We start from the raw sequence: 17,215 nt of genomic DNA on the forward strand, positions 1-17,215 counted from the left end.
GTCGGGAGAGGAACTCCTAGCAGCAATGTTATGTAACGGCGGAGGAGCGGAATAACAGCATCGTTTCTGCCGCTGCTGGCTTCATGCAGGGCAGGAGCATAGCGATGTTGCAGGCATCTGTGCATCTGTGCCGGCGTCTACACTCCCCGGCATCCACCTCTCTATTACAGCGGGTGCCGGGTCTGTATTCACATATGCAAAGCCAAGCGCGAGATGCTGCTGGCCCTGCGTGCACGCTCATAGACCAGTCTAGCCTTCACAATGCGAATACAGACCCGGCATCCCCTGTAACAGAGAGAGGCGGATGCCGAGTCTGTATTCGCATTGTTAAGGCTAGACTGGTCTATGAGCGTGCACGCAGGGCCAGCAGCATCTCGCTTTGCATATGTAACCCCGCCCACCAATGACGCAACAAAGCCGCAAGAAAGAAGAATTTACAGCAATTTACCCCTTTAAGGGTTCTATGTATAAATGGACATTCTCTTTATTTTTGATATGTTTGTACCTTTTTGTAGTTTACAAATCCATTCCATTAAATAATCACAGTGCAGATCATTCCACTGTAATGAGTCCTTATACATCATCCCACAAAACTCTTCTCCTCTGTAGTTGTCAGGTTGTAGATAGGACCAGTTTTCATAACTCAACTAATTTAAAAGAATGAAAAATATCAGTATTCAGTTATTTAAAGACATAAAGAAGACCCTTCATGTCCTACACATGCAGTTTTATATACCGCTAGAAAGCAGACAGTACGTGGGATTCAGCACAATATCGGCTTTCCCGTTATTTGCGCCAGGACTGGAGATAACGGTGCCAATCTCTGCCCACTCTCAGAAGGGAGTTCCTTACAGTCTAGCTGGGCTGTGAAGAGCTCCACGACCCTCCCCCCTACTGATAGTACTTGTCCATAGCCCTGTATGGTCAGAGGGGGCATTCCTTACCACCCAGCGATCACACTAAGCTGTGAGGAATGCCCCCCCCCCCCCCTCCCGACTATATTCATCCATACACTAGTACTTGGGGGGGTGTTCTTCATAGCTTAGTATCATCGCTGGGCAACAAGGAACGTCACCCCTGACCGTACAAGTCCATGGACAAAGTACAGTGTGTGTGTGTGTGGGGGGGGGTCGTTCCTCACAGCCCAGTTTGACTTTCAGTAATGCCCTTCTGCCCTTCTGACAGTGGGCAGAGATCTCCAGCCCCAGAGCACATAACGGGAAAGACGACAGTGCGCTGAATTCACTGTCAAACGGATCCCATTGACTTGAATGGGTGCCGGCATATGTGCGTTCCCCATTGAAATGAATGGGAGGCTTTTTTACCTATTGCATTCAATGTGATACGCGCGTATGCTGGCACCCATAGAAATCAATGGGATCTGTTTTAACGCCGCTCACTCTGAACGAGTTTATGTTCAGAATGAGCAGAGCGTTTACTCCATGTGAAGGCTCCCTTAGTTTGTTATCAGAGTGTAACACAGCCCACACCTGCCATATGACTTGGGCAAAGAATATGAACCTGGGGCAACATGGTGGCTCAGTGGTTAGCACTGCATTCTTGAGTTCTGGGTTCGAATCCTACCAAGGGCAACACGTGCAAGGAATTTGTATGTTCTCCCCATATTTGCATTGCTTTCCTCCCCTACTCCAAAGACATACTGATAGGAAAAAATGTGCATTGTGATCCCTTTATATGTTGCTCACAATCTACATTTAAAAAGCATATGAGCCTGTGCTATAATTTTCCTTCTTCATTCCACCATACATGTACAGCAGATATCAGGGTGTGCTTAAAGAAACTTTCCCAGAATCAAAATTTAACTCCTGTCCACAGCATAGGTGATAAGTATCTGACCGCAAAGGATCTGACCTCTGGTACAACTACCAATCACTAGAATATTCCAGGGTCGGGATAATCGTACACATCAGGGAGAGTGTTTGCCTACATAGGCAGTACGGAGACTTACAAGTCATTCCTGCTCCGCTAGGGATTCTGGGTAAAAAAATATGGAAATCTATTCTCCAGGATGTAATTAGGAGAACAGTGCACTCTGTATGCTGCCCTCTAGAGGGCAGCATCCTTAACACCATGCATGACTCTAGTCATGAAGTCTATTTAATCATGATGCGGATTTAATTGCCAAATTAGTATTGCTATTCCAAAAGGAACAGATTCCCAGCTATGGACAGCGCTGTTTCGGCCTATTGGGCCTCCTCAGCATAGCGCAGGGATACTGATTTGGCAGAGTGTGAGACTATAGACCAGGGTCAGGAGATAATCATACACATTAAGGAGAGTATGTGCCTACATAGGCAGTACGGAGACTTACAAGTCATTCCTGCTCCGCTAGGTCAGAGACATACTGGAGAATAGATTTGCATATTTTTTACCTAGAATATTCCAGAAAGCTCTGCTCAGTGTTCCCAGAAGTATATAGGCATACAGTAGTATATATCTCATGGTGACTATGGCACTGTCAGTCCAGCATTCCCCCTCACCTAACCACAACCTTTAATCTTACCAGATCCACTAATCTGACTATTTCATGGGGAGCAGGTTTTAAAACTGATGCCCGCTGTGTAGCTGAGCTTGTTCCGTAGCTGCCAGATCTTTACTGTTTTACACAGCAGGGACCTGGCAGCAGTGCCTTTTATGAGAGCATTGCACTGGTAGGCACAGACCACCAGTAGAACAATTATTCTTCATGACAGGTTTCTTTTATCGGAAACATGTTATCATTAGTAAGGCAATGGGAAAACACACAAGACATTACTTACAGGTGAGCCATCTGTCCATATGAAGCCTTCACCCAGACCATTCTTCACTAGACCAATCCAGATATGTGTACAGTGGATGAGATTAGATCTGATATAAAAATAAATAGATATATAGATGAATATACTGCAATGTACCTAGCTACATCCTGTATGTTTTTCTAAATTAAAAAAAAAAAAAAAATTACATTTCTTGGTCTGTACCAACTATTCCAATATACTTTAAACTTCTACACATATAAGTTTTAATATCAAGGTATTTATTTTAGTCCTATTTGGCTGTACAATCCTCTGATCGCTCATATAATACACTACAATACTGATGCAGATTATTACCCGCTGTCAGTGTTTTATTGACAGGCAACCTATGAGGTTCTGCCTTTGTAAGGTTCCTGGCTGCCATAACAAGCCATCAACCATATACAGGACCTATTAGACATGGCAGGGGCCTCCTGGGCCGGGACACTGACAGTACCTGGACTGGGTAGTGGGGTAGTGACTGTGAAAAGTCTGTGCATCAGGGGATTGAAGGCAGGGGTTTTTTTTTTTTTTGGTTGGGGGGGCAGGGGAGTAGATTAATATTAGGGGGCAATAACAATATAAGGGGGTATTAGTAATATATGGGGTTATTAGGCCAAACAAGGGGGTTGTCCAGATGTCAGGGAGGAGGATACTTGTCTCCAGGGTCCACTGCTATCCGCCATGTTCTAGTCCAGTGCACATTTTGCCTTTGCCAGGTGGAAGTCTTGTGCTCACATGACTGCTGAGGCCAATCAGCCACAGGAAAGGAACCAGTGATGTCACTCACATATGTCACCTGTTCCTTTCTTGTGGCCACTGATTGCCCTCAGTAGTCACATATGGTGCAAGACTTCTGCCGGCAAAGGCATGGCGCGCTGGAACAGAGCACTGGAGACAGGTGAGTATGTGGGGATATACAGGATAAGCCATTTTTGGAAAGGTGAAAAAAAAAAAATCATACTCCTTGACTTTTGGATATGGGATGTCCCTCACTCCTTAATAAAACCACCCAAACTACAGTAAATATTGACTTTGGAATAAATGTACAAAACACTTTATTTTGGGTGTCAAAATGGCCACAGCTTTACTAAACTCACAGAAGTAAAATAATGACAGAAGGAGTCAGGTGAAGTGCTAGACAATTACGAATACCGTGAGATCCCCAGCTGTCTGACATACAGCAGCCGGCCAGATAGCAATAAAGGGGCGGCTCATAATTCTAGCAGAGCCGGTACACTTTAAGGGCACCAATGACCCTGTGCTTAACCACTGTGCCTGCCCCTGGGTGATGTTACTATTACGACATCCTTCAGGCTGGCCATTCCCAAAGCTCAGCCTATTCACCACCATGAGGTTTAACCTCCTCTATTAGTTAACCACTTCCGGACCGCCCATAGACTATATACGTCCGGGAAGTGGTTGCCTTGTTCTGACAGGATGTACCTGTACGTCCACCAGAACACAGCAGCTGCACGGAGATCGTGTAGCTGCTTTCACTAGGAGCCGGCTGTAACTTCAGCCGAAGCTCCCAGAGAGAAGACAGGGCAGATTTATTACCTCCCCTGCCTTCTCGATCGCTGTGTATACAGAGACAGAGACGACAGAGACGCTGAAGAAGCAAGGGGAGGATACAGAAGACCATAGAGGCGGCGCTGCGGTGGGTTTTCGAGCAGCAATGGGGACGCCCCCATCGCTGCTCCTGCGATGGGGACGCCCCCATCGCTGCGAGAGAACTAATTAGCATACCAGTACAAACCGGTATTTTGAACGAACGGCGCGGCGGAGAGCACTTCCACAGGTAGGAGACGAATAGCCTTTTTAAAGGCTATTCCGACGTGTTAACTAGAAAAAAATGTGTTTTAGTGGTAGAATCCCTTTAAATGTACCAGCCCCAGTTATAGGAGAAATCAGCCTCAAGTACAAAAAAAAAAAGTAATCAGATGTCCCCAAAGGTCTCTTATCACCTTATGGGGACACAATCTGGAAAAAAAATAAAATAAAAATATAATAAAAAAAGTTTTTAAAAAAATGTAAATAAAATAAAAAATAAATAAATAATACGCTAATAAAACGCCGTTATTAAAGGTTATAGCCCCACCCCCGACGACATCATACAAAATAAAAATTACCGTAACGGAGAGGAAAAACTATTTTATAAAGTTTTTCAGTGACACTTTGTGTTATTAAATAAAAAAAAAATTATAAATTGAAAACCAGACACAATTTCCCTCCTATTTTGTTTATATTTTCCTGGATATAAAACAAATTAAAACACATTTGAAAATAAAAATAACATAAAAATAAAGCCCTATGTGTCCCCGAAAAAAGACGCAAAAATTTGTTGACTAAGATATACGAGAAAAATTTTACAGACCTCAAAACCGCACATACATAATAAACCTAAAATGTGTCTGGTCCTGGACCACAAATTGGCCCGGTACTGAAGTGGTTAAAATAAGTCCACAATAACTTGCCTGCAACTTCCACCTGACTCCTCAGCCGCAAAAGTAAAGCTGTGACAGTTTATCAATGGACCGTGTGACACGTAACACTATTACACACGATTGACTAAATAATGGCAAACCCCCGACTCACAAAGAGTCATCCTACAGCACTCAGGAGAGGAAAAAACCCCTGTGGAGGAAACCTCTAGGGAACCATGGCTGGAGGACTGCCCTTCCCTTGGGCTTAGAAGGATAATGCCCAACAATAACTCATCAAAGTCATCTCAGAATTGTATATATAGAGCCAAATACACAATTACAGTAACAAAGCAATGATACAATAATACATTAGATAGGAAAATGTGATAAAGGCAATTGTAACATAGTGATGAAAAGAGGGCAAGCGGGCGGGAGGTAAATGCTTCATCCAGGTCTTGTGATGAGAAAGAGGATGAAGATGGAGGAGACAGGAAGTGACATCTATTCCTAAACTCCTCCCTCCCTACAGTAACACACTAAGCACTATACACTCCTAATATACACACATATATACTCCTAAAGCTGAATATACACACATATATACTCCTAAAGCAGAATACACACAGATATATACTCCTAAAGCTGAATACACACAGATATACACTCCTAAAGCTGAATATACACAGATATACACTCCTAAAGCTGAATATACACAGATATATACTCCTAAAGCTGAATACACACAGATATATACTCCTAAAGCTGAATATACACAGATATACACTCCTAAAGCTGAATATACACAGATATATACTCCTAAAGCTGAATACACACAGATATATACTCCTAAAGCAGAATATACACTGATACATACTCCTAAAGCTGTGTATACGCGTATATACTCTTAAAGCTGAACCAGTCTGTATAAATACACACAACTACTGCACAAAGAAGAAACTGCAGGAGTTATTGGTTCCCCCATCCCAAAGCCATGTCCCCCTTTGCTGATGGCTCCGGGGGTGTCTGGACGAGACCACTGAAGTTAATCGGTGGTCTCTCCCTCCAAAATAATTAGCAGCTGTCAGTGGGCACAATATTATACTATTATAGGACACCAATGAAAAATAACCCAACCCATAGTATATGTCATAGTCAGAGATGGGAACAGTTGCATTATATGATGTCATAGTAACATATAATAATAGTAATTAATAGTAATCCATATATTTATCCAGATAGACTATAAATGCTCCTAAGTCACAAGCTACACATGAACATGCAATCATCCCGTGTAGTATTTGTCTGGTACAGCTATCTACATGTAGTGGAGACTCAGAGGTCAGAATACAACATGGTGGTCAACCTACAACATGGCAGACCGTATATCACTGCATATACATGGATATAAAATTATTCAACCTATGTATCCTACAGAGCAAGGTGCACCTTGGCCACCCACCTCCCCGCCCGCCATGAACACCTTTCAGAGCTATAAGTAGATATAATAAATTCTTCCAGAAGACCGTGGAAATACATCTAGATAAGGCTCCATGTAATCTATACTGTCTTATACCATCCGCCATTTTAGGGTCAATGCACATGGAGTTTTTTGGCGAGGATTTTGACGCTAAATGTACGTCAGAATCCACCTCCAAAAAAACGCCTCACCATAGAGTTCTATGTATTCCACTATCTTTTTTTTCCACTAGCAGATTTTTTCTACTAGTGGAAACAAAAAGCAGTATGTCCTTTCTTCAGCCTGAAAAAACCAACTGGAATCAATGAGAGACGGAGCAGTTTTTTTAAAGGTCCATACACTTTGCTGAAGGGAAAAAAAAAACATAAAATGCATCAAAAAATGCACCAAAAACCGCTTCAAAAAAACCATTTCCTAATTCCTGAAGCAGGTGTTTTCCTTTCCAAAATCCTCACCAAAAACTCCATGTGCCAGGTGGAAGTCTTGTGGTGTTTTCCTTTCCAAAATCCTCATCAAAAACTCCATGTGCATTGACCCTTAAAGGGGTATTCCCATCTCGCCTGTTCACCAACCTAAAGGCTGTATGCTCTCTTCACTTCCTGGTTTTCTCGGCACATTGGTGGGCGGGGTTTAACTTGCTTTGCTATCTATGTTTGCAGTCAGTAATGAGGGATTTGTTGTAAATGAATTACCACAGTATGAAGCTGATGTAGAAACTGATGTAGCAGAGCTGGATTTGAGTCAGTTTGTAATACATACAGAGGTACCGGACTCCCTATCTCAGCCCTTATCAGCCAAATTCAATTAAACCGACTGATAAGTGGAAGAGCCGAGTTCAGAAATCCGGGAGCTCTCACCTCCCCCCTCCCCTATCTGAGAAGCTCCCTTACTTGTTAGACATACACAGCTCAGAGCTGCTCCCAGCACTCAGACCCTCCCTCCCCCCCTGAGAGCAGGCAGCTACATCACTTGGGGACTGAGCAGATAAATGGCCATAGAAACACAGTGTAAACAATGAAGTGAATAAATTAAGATAGTGGCAAAACAAACCAGTTTTGATAAAGCAATGTATTTAGAAAAAGTCTTATATCCACATAAACTAGCAGTATAGATAGGATCCTTGTTATGGGACAACCCCTTTAAAGGGGCTCTATCATCAAAATTACGCCCTATGAGCCCCACATATGCCTGAATAGCCTCTAAAAAGGTTATTCAGGCACCCCCGTTTTAAACTAATACCCTAAAAAACAACATGCAAATCATACTTACCGTGCACCAGATCTCCCTCCAGAGGGAGCGCTACTGCGCATGCACGGGATTTAAACACAACCCGCTGGAAGAAAAGAAGATGAAGGCGTGAAAGAAAGAGCCCAGGTGGACGTCTCTGGAAGACGACACCAGAGGAAGGTGGGACCGAAAATTACATGCACCAGTGCACACACCGCCCACCGTGCACAGTAAGTATGATTTGCATATTGGTTTTTAAGGTATTAGTTTAAAACGGGGGGTGCGCGGCTTTTAAAATACCATTAGCGATGCCTGAAGAGCCATTTTTTATATGTAGATTGTGAGCCCCATATAGGGATCTCAATGTACATTTTTTTTCCTCCTATCAGTATGTCTTTGTAGAATGGGAGGAATTCCAAAAACGGGGAGAACATACAAACTCCGTGCAGATGTTGTTCCTGGCGGGATGCAAACCCAGGACTCCAGCGCTGCAGTGCTAACCACTGAGCCACCGTGTAGCCCCCCTTTTCAAAGGCTATTCAGGCATATGTGGGGCTCATAGGGCATAATTTTGATGATAGAGCCCCTTTAAGTAATGATGAATTTCCTGGTAAAAGATGAAATAATTACATGAGGTAAGGAGGGATGTTTTATAAGAAGCAACAGCATTAGGAGTGCATGTATAAAGTTACTGAAGGCTGTCATGTATCCTCATAGTATACAGCCCTGATATAGAGGACATATACAGATCATTACACTGGAGGACCTACAGAGAGCACTGGACTCCCTATATAGTGAGAGACCTGTATACAGCAGGGTCAATATACACAGCAGGTCCAGTACATGGAACCAAGATGGAGGGTGTATACAGGTCACTAGACCCCATATACAGGGACGGGTAATTAATAACCTGTATACAGTATGGCCAGTATATACAGTATGACCAGTATACAGCCCTGAGAAGGAGGACACATAGATATTATCAGCCATAACCTACCTCCAGCATAATCAGTATAAGCACAGAGATGAGGACATATACAGGGATTATCAGTGTGGCCGCCATACTGTATCACCAGTAACATCACCTCACTGTATATCTGACCCCCGGCCTCCAGTCCAGGCTGCTCCTCTCTCACCAGGGTCTCAATTACATGTGACCCCCCCAGCTCCACCAGAGAGCCCCTCAGTCCCCAGAACCATCTGCATTATACAGCAGTAATCTATGAGAGATCAACCATGTCAGTGTGTGAGGTAAGTGGGGCCAAATACATGAGGAGACTCTGTGACTGTATATATCCTGAGGTAATACTGCAGTATATATGATATATCAGCCATTTCTGTGGTATATACATGAGGAGACTCTGTGACTGTATATATCCTGAGGTAATACTGCAGTATATATGATATACCAGCCATGTGTGAGGTAAATACTAGAGATGAGCGAACACTAAAATGTTCGAGGTTCGAAATTCGATTCGAACAGCCGCTCACTGTTCGAGTGTTCGAACGGGTTTCGAACCCCATTATAGTCTATGGGGAACATATACTCATTAAGGGGGAAACCCAAATCCGTGTCTGGAGGGTCACCAAGTCCACTATGACACCACAGGAAATGATACCAACACCCTGGAATGACACTGGGACAGCAGGGGAAGCATGTCTGGGGGCATAAAAGTCACTTTATTTCATGGAAATCCCTGTCAGCTTGCGATTTTCGCAAGCTAACTTTTTCCCATAGGAATGCATTGGACAGTGCTGATTGGCCAGAGTATGGAATTCGACCAATCAGCGCTGGCTCTGCTGGAGGAGGCGGAGTCTAAGATCGCTCCACAGCAGTCTCCATTCAGGTCCGACCTTAGACTCCGCCTCCTCTGGCAGAGCCAGCGCTGATTGGCCGAAGGCTGGCCAATGCATTCCTATGGGTATGCAGAGACTCAGCAGTGTTGAGCCAGTTCCGCTCAACTACACCGTGTGCCGGTCAGCCCATCAGATGTAGCAGAGCCGAGGGTGCACTAGAACCCTTGTGCACACTCGGCTCTGCTACATCAGAGCCGAGGGTGCACTGGAACCCTTGTGCACACTCGGCTCTGCTACATCAGATGTAGCAGAGCCGAGTGTGCACAAGGGTTCTAGTGCACCCTCGGCTCTGCTACATCTGATGGGCTGACCGTGGAGTTTGCCACGTGATGTTCGAATCGAACACATCGAACAGCCTGATATCCGATCGAACATGTGTTCGATAGAACACTGTTCGCTCATCTCTAGTAAATACATGAGGGGACTCTGTGACTGTATATATCCTGAGGTAATACTGCAGTATATATGATATATCAGCCATGTGTGAGGTAAATACATGAGGAGACCCTGTGACTGTATATATCCTTAGGTAATACAGCAGTATATATGATATACCAGCCATGTCAGTGTGTGAGATAAGTGGGGCCAAATATATGTGGGGTTTCTGTCACAGTATATATCCTGAGGTAATACTGCAGTATATATGCTATACCAGCCATGTCAGTGTGTGAGATAATTGGGGCCAAATACATGAGGAGACTCTGTCTGTATATATCCTGAGGTAATACTGCAGTATATACAATAGATCAGCCATGTCTGCAGTGTGTCAGGTAAATACATGAGGGGACTCTGTGGATGTATATATCCTGAGGTAATACAGCAGTATATATGATATATCAGCCATGTCTGCAGTGTCTGTGGTATATACATGAGGGGACTCTGTGATTGTATATATCCTGAGGTAATACTGTAGTATATATAATGTAGAATGAAAATACTAAACTAGTAGTGCTGTGTAATGTGAATGTGGTCACATCAATGCTGTGTGAGGTGGTAAACCCCAGTATTATACTCTGATACTGCAGACATGTTACCTCCAGTCCTTGAGGAGAGAGAAAGAGGAAAAGATGAAGAAGACATCAATGACATCTATTCCTAAACTTCTGTCTCCCTATAGTAATACACTAAGTATATATACTCCTAAAGCTGAATATACACACATATATACTCCTAAAGCTGAATATACACGCATATATACTCTTAAAGCTAAATATAAACACATATATACTCCTAAAGCTAAGTATACACAGATATATACTCCTAAAACTAAATATACACACACATATATATACTCCTAAAGCTGAATATACACACATATATACTCCTAAAGCTAAATATACACACATATATACTCCTAAAGCTGAGTATACACAGATATATACTCCTAAAGCTAAATATACACACATATATATACACTTAAAGCTGAATGCACACACATATAAATCCCATTGTGTGAAATGACTATTTCTTTGTAATCTATCTTTTTGTCTGTATTTGAACCCTACAAATTTTACAGTGCTGCGCAATATGTTGACTCTATATAGATAAAATTTATATTATTATTACTACATATGTACTCCTAAAGCTGAATATACACATATATACGCCTAAAACTGAGTATACACACGTATATACACCTAAAGCTGAATATACACATACAGTCCTATGAAAAAGTTTGGGCACCCCTATTAATCTTAATCATTTTTAGTTCTAAATATTTTGGTATTTGCAACAGCCATTTCAGTTTGATATATCTAATAACTGATGGACACAGTAATATTTCAGGATTGAAATGAGGTTTATTGTACTAACAGAAAATGCGCAATATGCATTAAACCAAAATTTGACCGGTGCAAAAGTATGGGCACCTCAACAGAAAAGTGACATTAATATTTAGTAGATCCTCCTTTTGCAAAGATAACAGCCTCTAGTCGCTTCCTGTAGCTTTTAATCAGTTCCTGGATCCTGGATAAAGGTATTTTGGACAAACAATTCAAGTTCAGTTAAGTTAGATGGTCGCCGAGCATGGACAGCCCGCTTCAAATCATCCCACAGATGTTCAATGATATTCAGGTCTGGGGACTGGGATGGCCATTCCAGAACATTGTAATTGTTCCTCTGCATGAATGCCTGAGGATTTGGAGCGGTGTTTTGGATCATTGTCTTGCTGAAATATCCATCCCCGGCGTAACTTCAACTTCGTCACTGATTCTTGAACATTATTCTCAAGAATCTGCTGATACTGAGTGGAATCCATGCGACTCTCAACTTTAACAAGATTCCTGGTGATGGCATTGGCCACACAGCCCCAAAGCATGATGGAACCTCCACCAAATTTTACAGTGGGTAGCATGTGTTTTTCTTGGAATGCTGTTTCTTTTTGGACGCCATGCATAACGCCTTTTTTTATAACCAAACAACTCAATTTTTGTTTCCAAAATGAAGCTGCCTTGTCCAAATGTGCTTTTTCATACCTCAGGCAACTCTATTTGTGGCGTACGTGCAGAAACGGCTTCTTTCTCATCACTCTCCCATACAGCTTCTATTTGTGCAAAGTGCGCTGTATAGTTGACCGATGCACAGTGACACCATCTGCAGCAAGATGATGCTGCAGCTCTTTGGAGGTGGTCTGTGGATTGTCCTTGACTGTTCTCACCATTCTTCTTCTCTGCCTTTCTGATATTTTTCTTGGCCTGCCACTTCTGGGCTTAACAAGAACTGTCCCTGTGGTCTTCCATTTCCTTACTATGTTCCTCACAGTGGAAACTGACAGGTTAAATCTCTGAGACAACTTTTTGTATCCTTCCGCTGAACAACTATGTTGAACAATCTTTGTTTTCAGATCATTTGAGAGTTGTTTTGAGTAGCCCATGATGCCACTCTTCAGAGGAGATTCAAATAGGAGATCAACTTGCAATTGGCCACCTTAAATACCTTTTCTTATGATTGGATACATCTGGCTATGAAGTTCAAAGCTCACTGAGGTTACAAAACCAATTTTGTGCTTCAGTAAGTCAGTAAAAAGTAGTTAGGGGAATTCAAATCAATAAAATGATAAGGGTGCCCATACTTTTGCACCGGTCAAATTTTGGTTTAATGCATATTGCACATTTTCTGTTAGTACAATAAACCTCATTTCAATCCTGAAATATTACTGTGTCCATCAGTTAATAGATATATCAAACAGAAATGGCTGTTGCAAACACCAAAATATTTAGAACAAAAAATGATTAAGATTAATAGGGGTGCCCAAACTTTTTCATAGGACTGTATACTCCTATAGCTGAACCAGCCTATATAGAGCTACACAACTACTACACAAAAGCTAAACATGAGGAGTTGTTGACTCCCCCATCCCAAAATCATGTCCCCGTGGCTAATGGTTTTGAGGTGTCTTTTGTGCAAATCTGTGTTGATATTATGTATTAGTAATTCATTATCTGACACATAAAGATATGTGTGTTACTCTATATTCTCATTTGATGACCCAAGTATATTGGGGTTGGTACATGTTCCATAATAATGTAACAGATCCAAGGTTAACACCAAGTTGGCCACGTTATTGATAAACAGAGAAATCTAATGCAACTATTCAATATATATGCCAAGCTCCAAAAGAGGCAGCACTATACATTCATGGCTTTCTGTTCAGAAGATACATGTTCAGAGTAGATGAAACAACCGAATCGTCCACTGCATGATGTAGTGATGCATGGAAGACACCAGCTAAGCATATTTAAAAATGTGGGGTTTAAATACCCCTAAATCCACCCCTATGCAGGGGCAAGCCCCAATGGAACCCTAGCTACACCATCACCTGATCAGAGCATATGTGAAGACAATCAGACTGGAATAAACTCACAAAATAGCCGTCTAGAATGCGCATGCGCAAAAAGTGTCATACAGATATGACATGATGATGAGATGATGCTATAGTAATACTGTACATATACTGGCAGACATGATGAGATAATATAGTAATACTGTTTATATACTGACATACTGAGATACTATAGTAATAATGTATATACACTGACAGATATGTTGAGGTGATGTTATAATACTGTATATTTCACTGATAGAATTTTGTCCCAAACAGCTATATATGAAACTTCTTATATTCTACTGCTATAACATACTGTCTAGAGATAATAACAGTTCTTGTTGTCTATAATGGCCCATAAATTGTGTGATAAAATATTTGGTGGTGGCCACGCCTCCTTTTGGCAAACCAAGCACTCCTTTTTTGTGACATGGGCATAAAAATGTGCCAACCACATACATTTTTTTGATGTGAGGCAGATAATATGCCCACATCACGTATAGAGTGACAGAGAGTCTGGTGTGTGGAGTTCACAGCACCTCTGGGAGGTCACCCTTTATTTTGGGAGCCTGATGGATGTTTTGGAAAATGTTACTTATATCAAGATCTGGGCATACCTCTTCACTCTTTCCACTGCCTTCTCCTCGTTCTCATTGATGATACTGGCTAAGTCACCTCCTATAGTTCTGCAAAAATCTCTTGCTGCAAACCAGGTCTTTTCAGTATACTTTTCTGCAGGGTAAAACTTTTAGAAAAACAAACAAAGTTTGTAAAATATGTTTTCAAACTGGTTACATTGGCTTAGGTTTCATTCACACGGAGTAATGTGCCGCGTGACCTGGCACGTATACGGCGTGTGAGATTTTGAGCGTCGTAAAAGTTCCCATTGATTTCAATGGGAGCCTGGATCGTATACGCCGCAAAATCACGGACGCAAAATAACGCGGCGTATACGATCCAGGCTCCCATTGAAATCAATGGGAACTTTTACGACGCTCAAAATCTCACACGCCATATACGTGCCAGGTCACGCGGCATGTTACTCTTTGTGAATGGACCCTAGCATGAATTTTATGCAAAAAATACACTCACCTTGGTAATCCTCTGGTGCTCCTATTGGGATACTTGCTTGGTCCCCTGCTGGTCCCTGAATATCTAGCGATGATGTGTCAATACATATAACCACTGGAGCTTGTGCTTTGGTTCACATAGATACCATCTCAAAATCAGTTCAGAATATACCCCCTACTGTTTGAAATGGAGCCCCAGACACATCTTTTTTCAGAATCTTAAAAAAGAAACATCTTGCTCAATCGTGCTGCGGATTCCGCCAGAATCAAGCTCATTGGGCAAAGCTGCAGCGGAAAGCCAAAGCTCCAGATTCTGCTGCAGGATCCAGAGGCCTAGACGTTAGATAGGAACCTGAGACGGAAGATCATCTCATATTCCGTTTTATGAACCTAGCCTTAGAGTCTAGTATACAGGGGAACTAGGCATCATTATCATGGGAGCAGCAAAGGAATGCCAAAATGAGTATAATGGTTTTTTTTGCTGTTAATACGTATTCACACTTGTAGATTTTGCTTTGAATCTGTAGATGACCTACAGCAAAAGGTGCAACACTAAGATTCAGTAGCAGATTTCTTCTTCTTGACTTAATTCTGTAAGAAAAATCTGCAACAAATCCTCTCTCTTTCCATATCAAATGGCATGCAGCAGATTAAAAACTCAACACAGGCCAATTGTGGAATTTGTATTCTGCTTCAGGTTTTATTTCAATCACGCTTGGATGTTCTTTTAGAGTAAAAGCTCAGTTTCCCAGCTACAGTTCTGTATCTCCTGCTCCACCCTGGCTGTTTATAAAGTGAATTACAAAAATGTCATTGGTGTTAGCCACCACTAGAGGGAGCAAACAGACATCCCAGATTTATATGGTTCCCAGTATATAACCCACTGACTGGGAGGATAAGCCTTGGTGCTCCAACCATGTCAGCCATTGACTCCCATTGGCTTAGGTGGGATGTACCTGTCTTGAAGAACATAGTCAATTGCAATCTTCTAAGCAGTTACATCTTTTGATGTAGATAGTGGGTATTAAAGTCTATGAACCCAATGTCATGTATGTTGGGAAGTCAAACCTTATAGTGTAATTCCAACTGAAACCACAACATAAGGTTATATAATGTAATTCTCACATGGAGAGATTTTTTTTTACCTTGAAACACGCTTGGTCTGATGGAGTCCAACCACTTGGACATGTTGGTTCTGGAATTGTTGTTGGGACGGGCGGCGTTGTCACTCCATGAGCCCACTTCTTGCACACATACTTAGCTTTCTCATCACAGTTTATTACATCCCATAATCCAGCTTTGTTTCCAGTTGCTATACCAACACAGCCCTGTCTTCTGCCTTTGAAATGTGATTAAAGGGATTGTCTATAGGATTAATTTTGACTTTAATACTGAACAGCAAAGGCATAAGAAAAAAAAAAAAATCTCACCTCCCGATCCTCTGGTACTTCCATTTCAATGATGTCTGGTCCCAATCGGTCTCTACTTCCTGGTTCAGTCTCTTTATACAGGAAGTGTTCTCTCAGCCAATCAGTGGTCACAGTAGTGAAGAGCATTTCCTGTGTGTCCAGATGGGACCAGGAAGTAGAGACCAGCAGGGACCTCAACAGCATCAAGCAAGAAATGATGGTGAATTGGTTAGGTGAGTTTAAACTTATTTCAACTCCTAACCCACTCTGAGCCCACTACAACATTATTCCCCACTGGAAAACGTCTTTAGGAATTTAATGCCAAACTTTAACCAAGAAACTAATCTACGAGATGAACCAAGATTTCCAAAAGGAATTTGCATATACCTAAAGTATCTGTTCACATAGTCATTATGCTGCCTTGTGACTTATTAGGTGAGGGCCATCTTGTCAATGGATGTGATCTGTCCCCATTTGGAGAAGCACTTACCAGCCCCAATGACCCATTTAAAAGGACCTTTTATATTCACTCAAATATCCCCTCTTAGGGTGGTCATACACATTGGACAACAAAGGCTTAAGAAAATACTGTGACGACTTAGGGCTCGTTCACATCAGCGTTCTCCTCTCCGTAGTTCAGGTTTCCGTTTCCTGCCTAAAACAGAGGCAGGAGACGGAAACCTGCAGGAGACTTTCTCACCCATTCATTTGAATGGGTGAGAAAGCTGTCCGGCCGTGAGCGGCGGTGAGCGTTTTGCGCTCTCCGCCGCGAAACCGGGTTTTTTAATCCGGACACAGAGACGGACATGCAGTACTTTGTGTCCGGATTAAAAAATCCGGTTTCGCGGCGGAGAGCATAAAACCCTCACCGCCGCTCACGGCCAGACCCGGTCTGAGCTTTCCGACTTCTGGCATGCAGAAGACGGAAAGCTCAGAACGGACAGGTGAACGCAGGTGTGAACCTAGCATAATGGCAGACTTTTGTATACCAAAAATATTTGGTGTGTTGGAAATTCTTGGCTGTCAGTCAGCCACAATAAAGGTGTTTGACATGATTGCCAAATTTAGATTTGGCAATTTCCAGAAATTTGCCAATTTTTGTTTCTAAACTGTTCCTCTGGTCAGGCAGTT

The 17,215-nt window shown here is 42.3% G+C and overlaps 1 protein-coding gene across 1 annotated transcript in view; it reads right to left on the reverse strand.

Annotated features, from left to right (window-relative positions):
- Positions 1-17,215, reverse strand: part of LOC142201187 (macrophage mannose receptor 1-like) — a 183,087-nt gene that overhangs the window by 34,238 nt on the left and 131,634 nt on the right. Inside the window, exons 38-41 of the mRNA XM_075272015.1 lie at positions 15,821-16,014; positions 14,223-14,350; positions 2,781-2,868; positions 506-647 (exon numbers count right to left, since the gene is read on the reverse strand). Of these exons, the coding sequence (XP_075128116.1) occupies positions 506-647; positions 2,781-2,868; positions 14,223-14,350; positions 15,821-16,014 (552 nt within the window). The remainder of the gene's footprint in view (positions 1-505; positions 648-2,780; positions 2,869-14,222; positions 14,351-15,820; positions 16,015-17,215) is intronic.

This window comes from Leptodactylus fuscus, chromosome 4, assembly GCF_031893055.1.
Source record: "Leptodactylus fuscus isolate aLepFus1 chromosome 4, aLepFus1.hap2, whole genome shotgun sequence".
NCBI lineage: Eukaryota > Metazoa > Chordata > Amphibia > Anura > Leptodactylidae > Leptodactylus > Leptodactylus fuscus.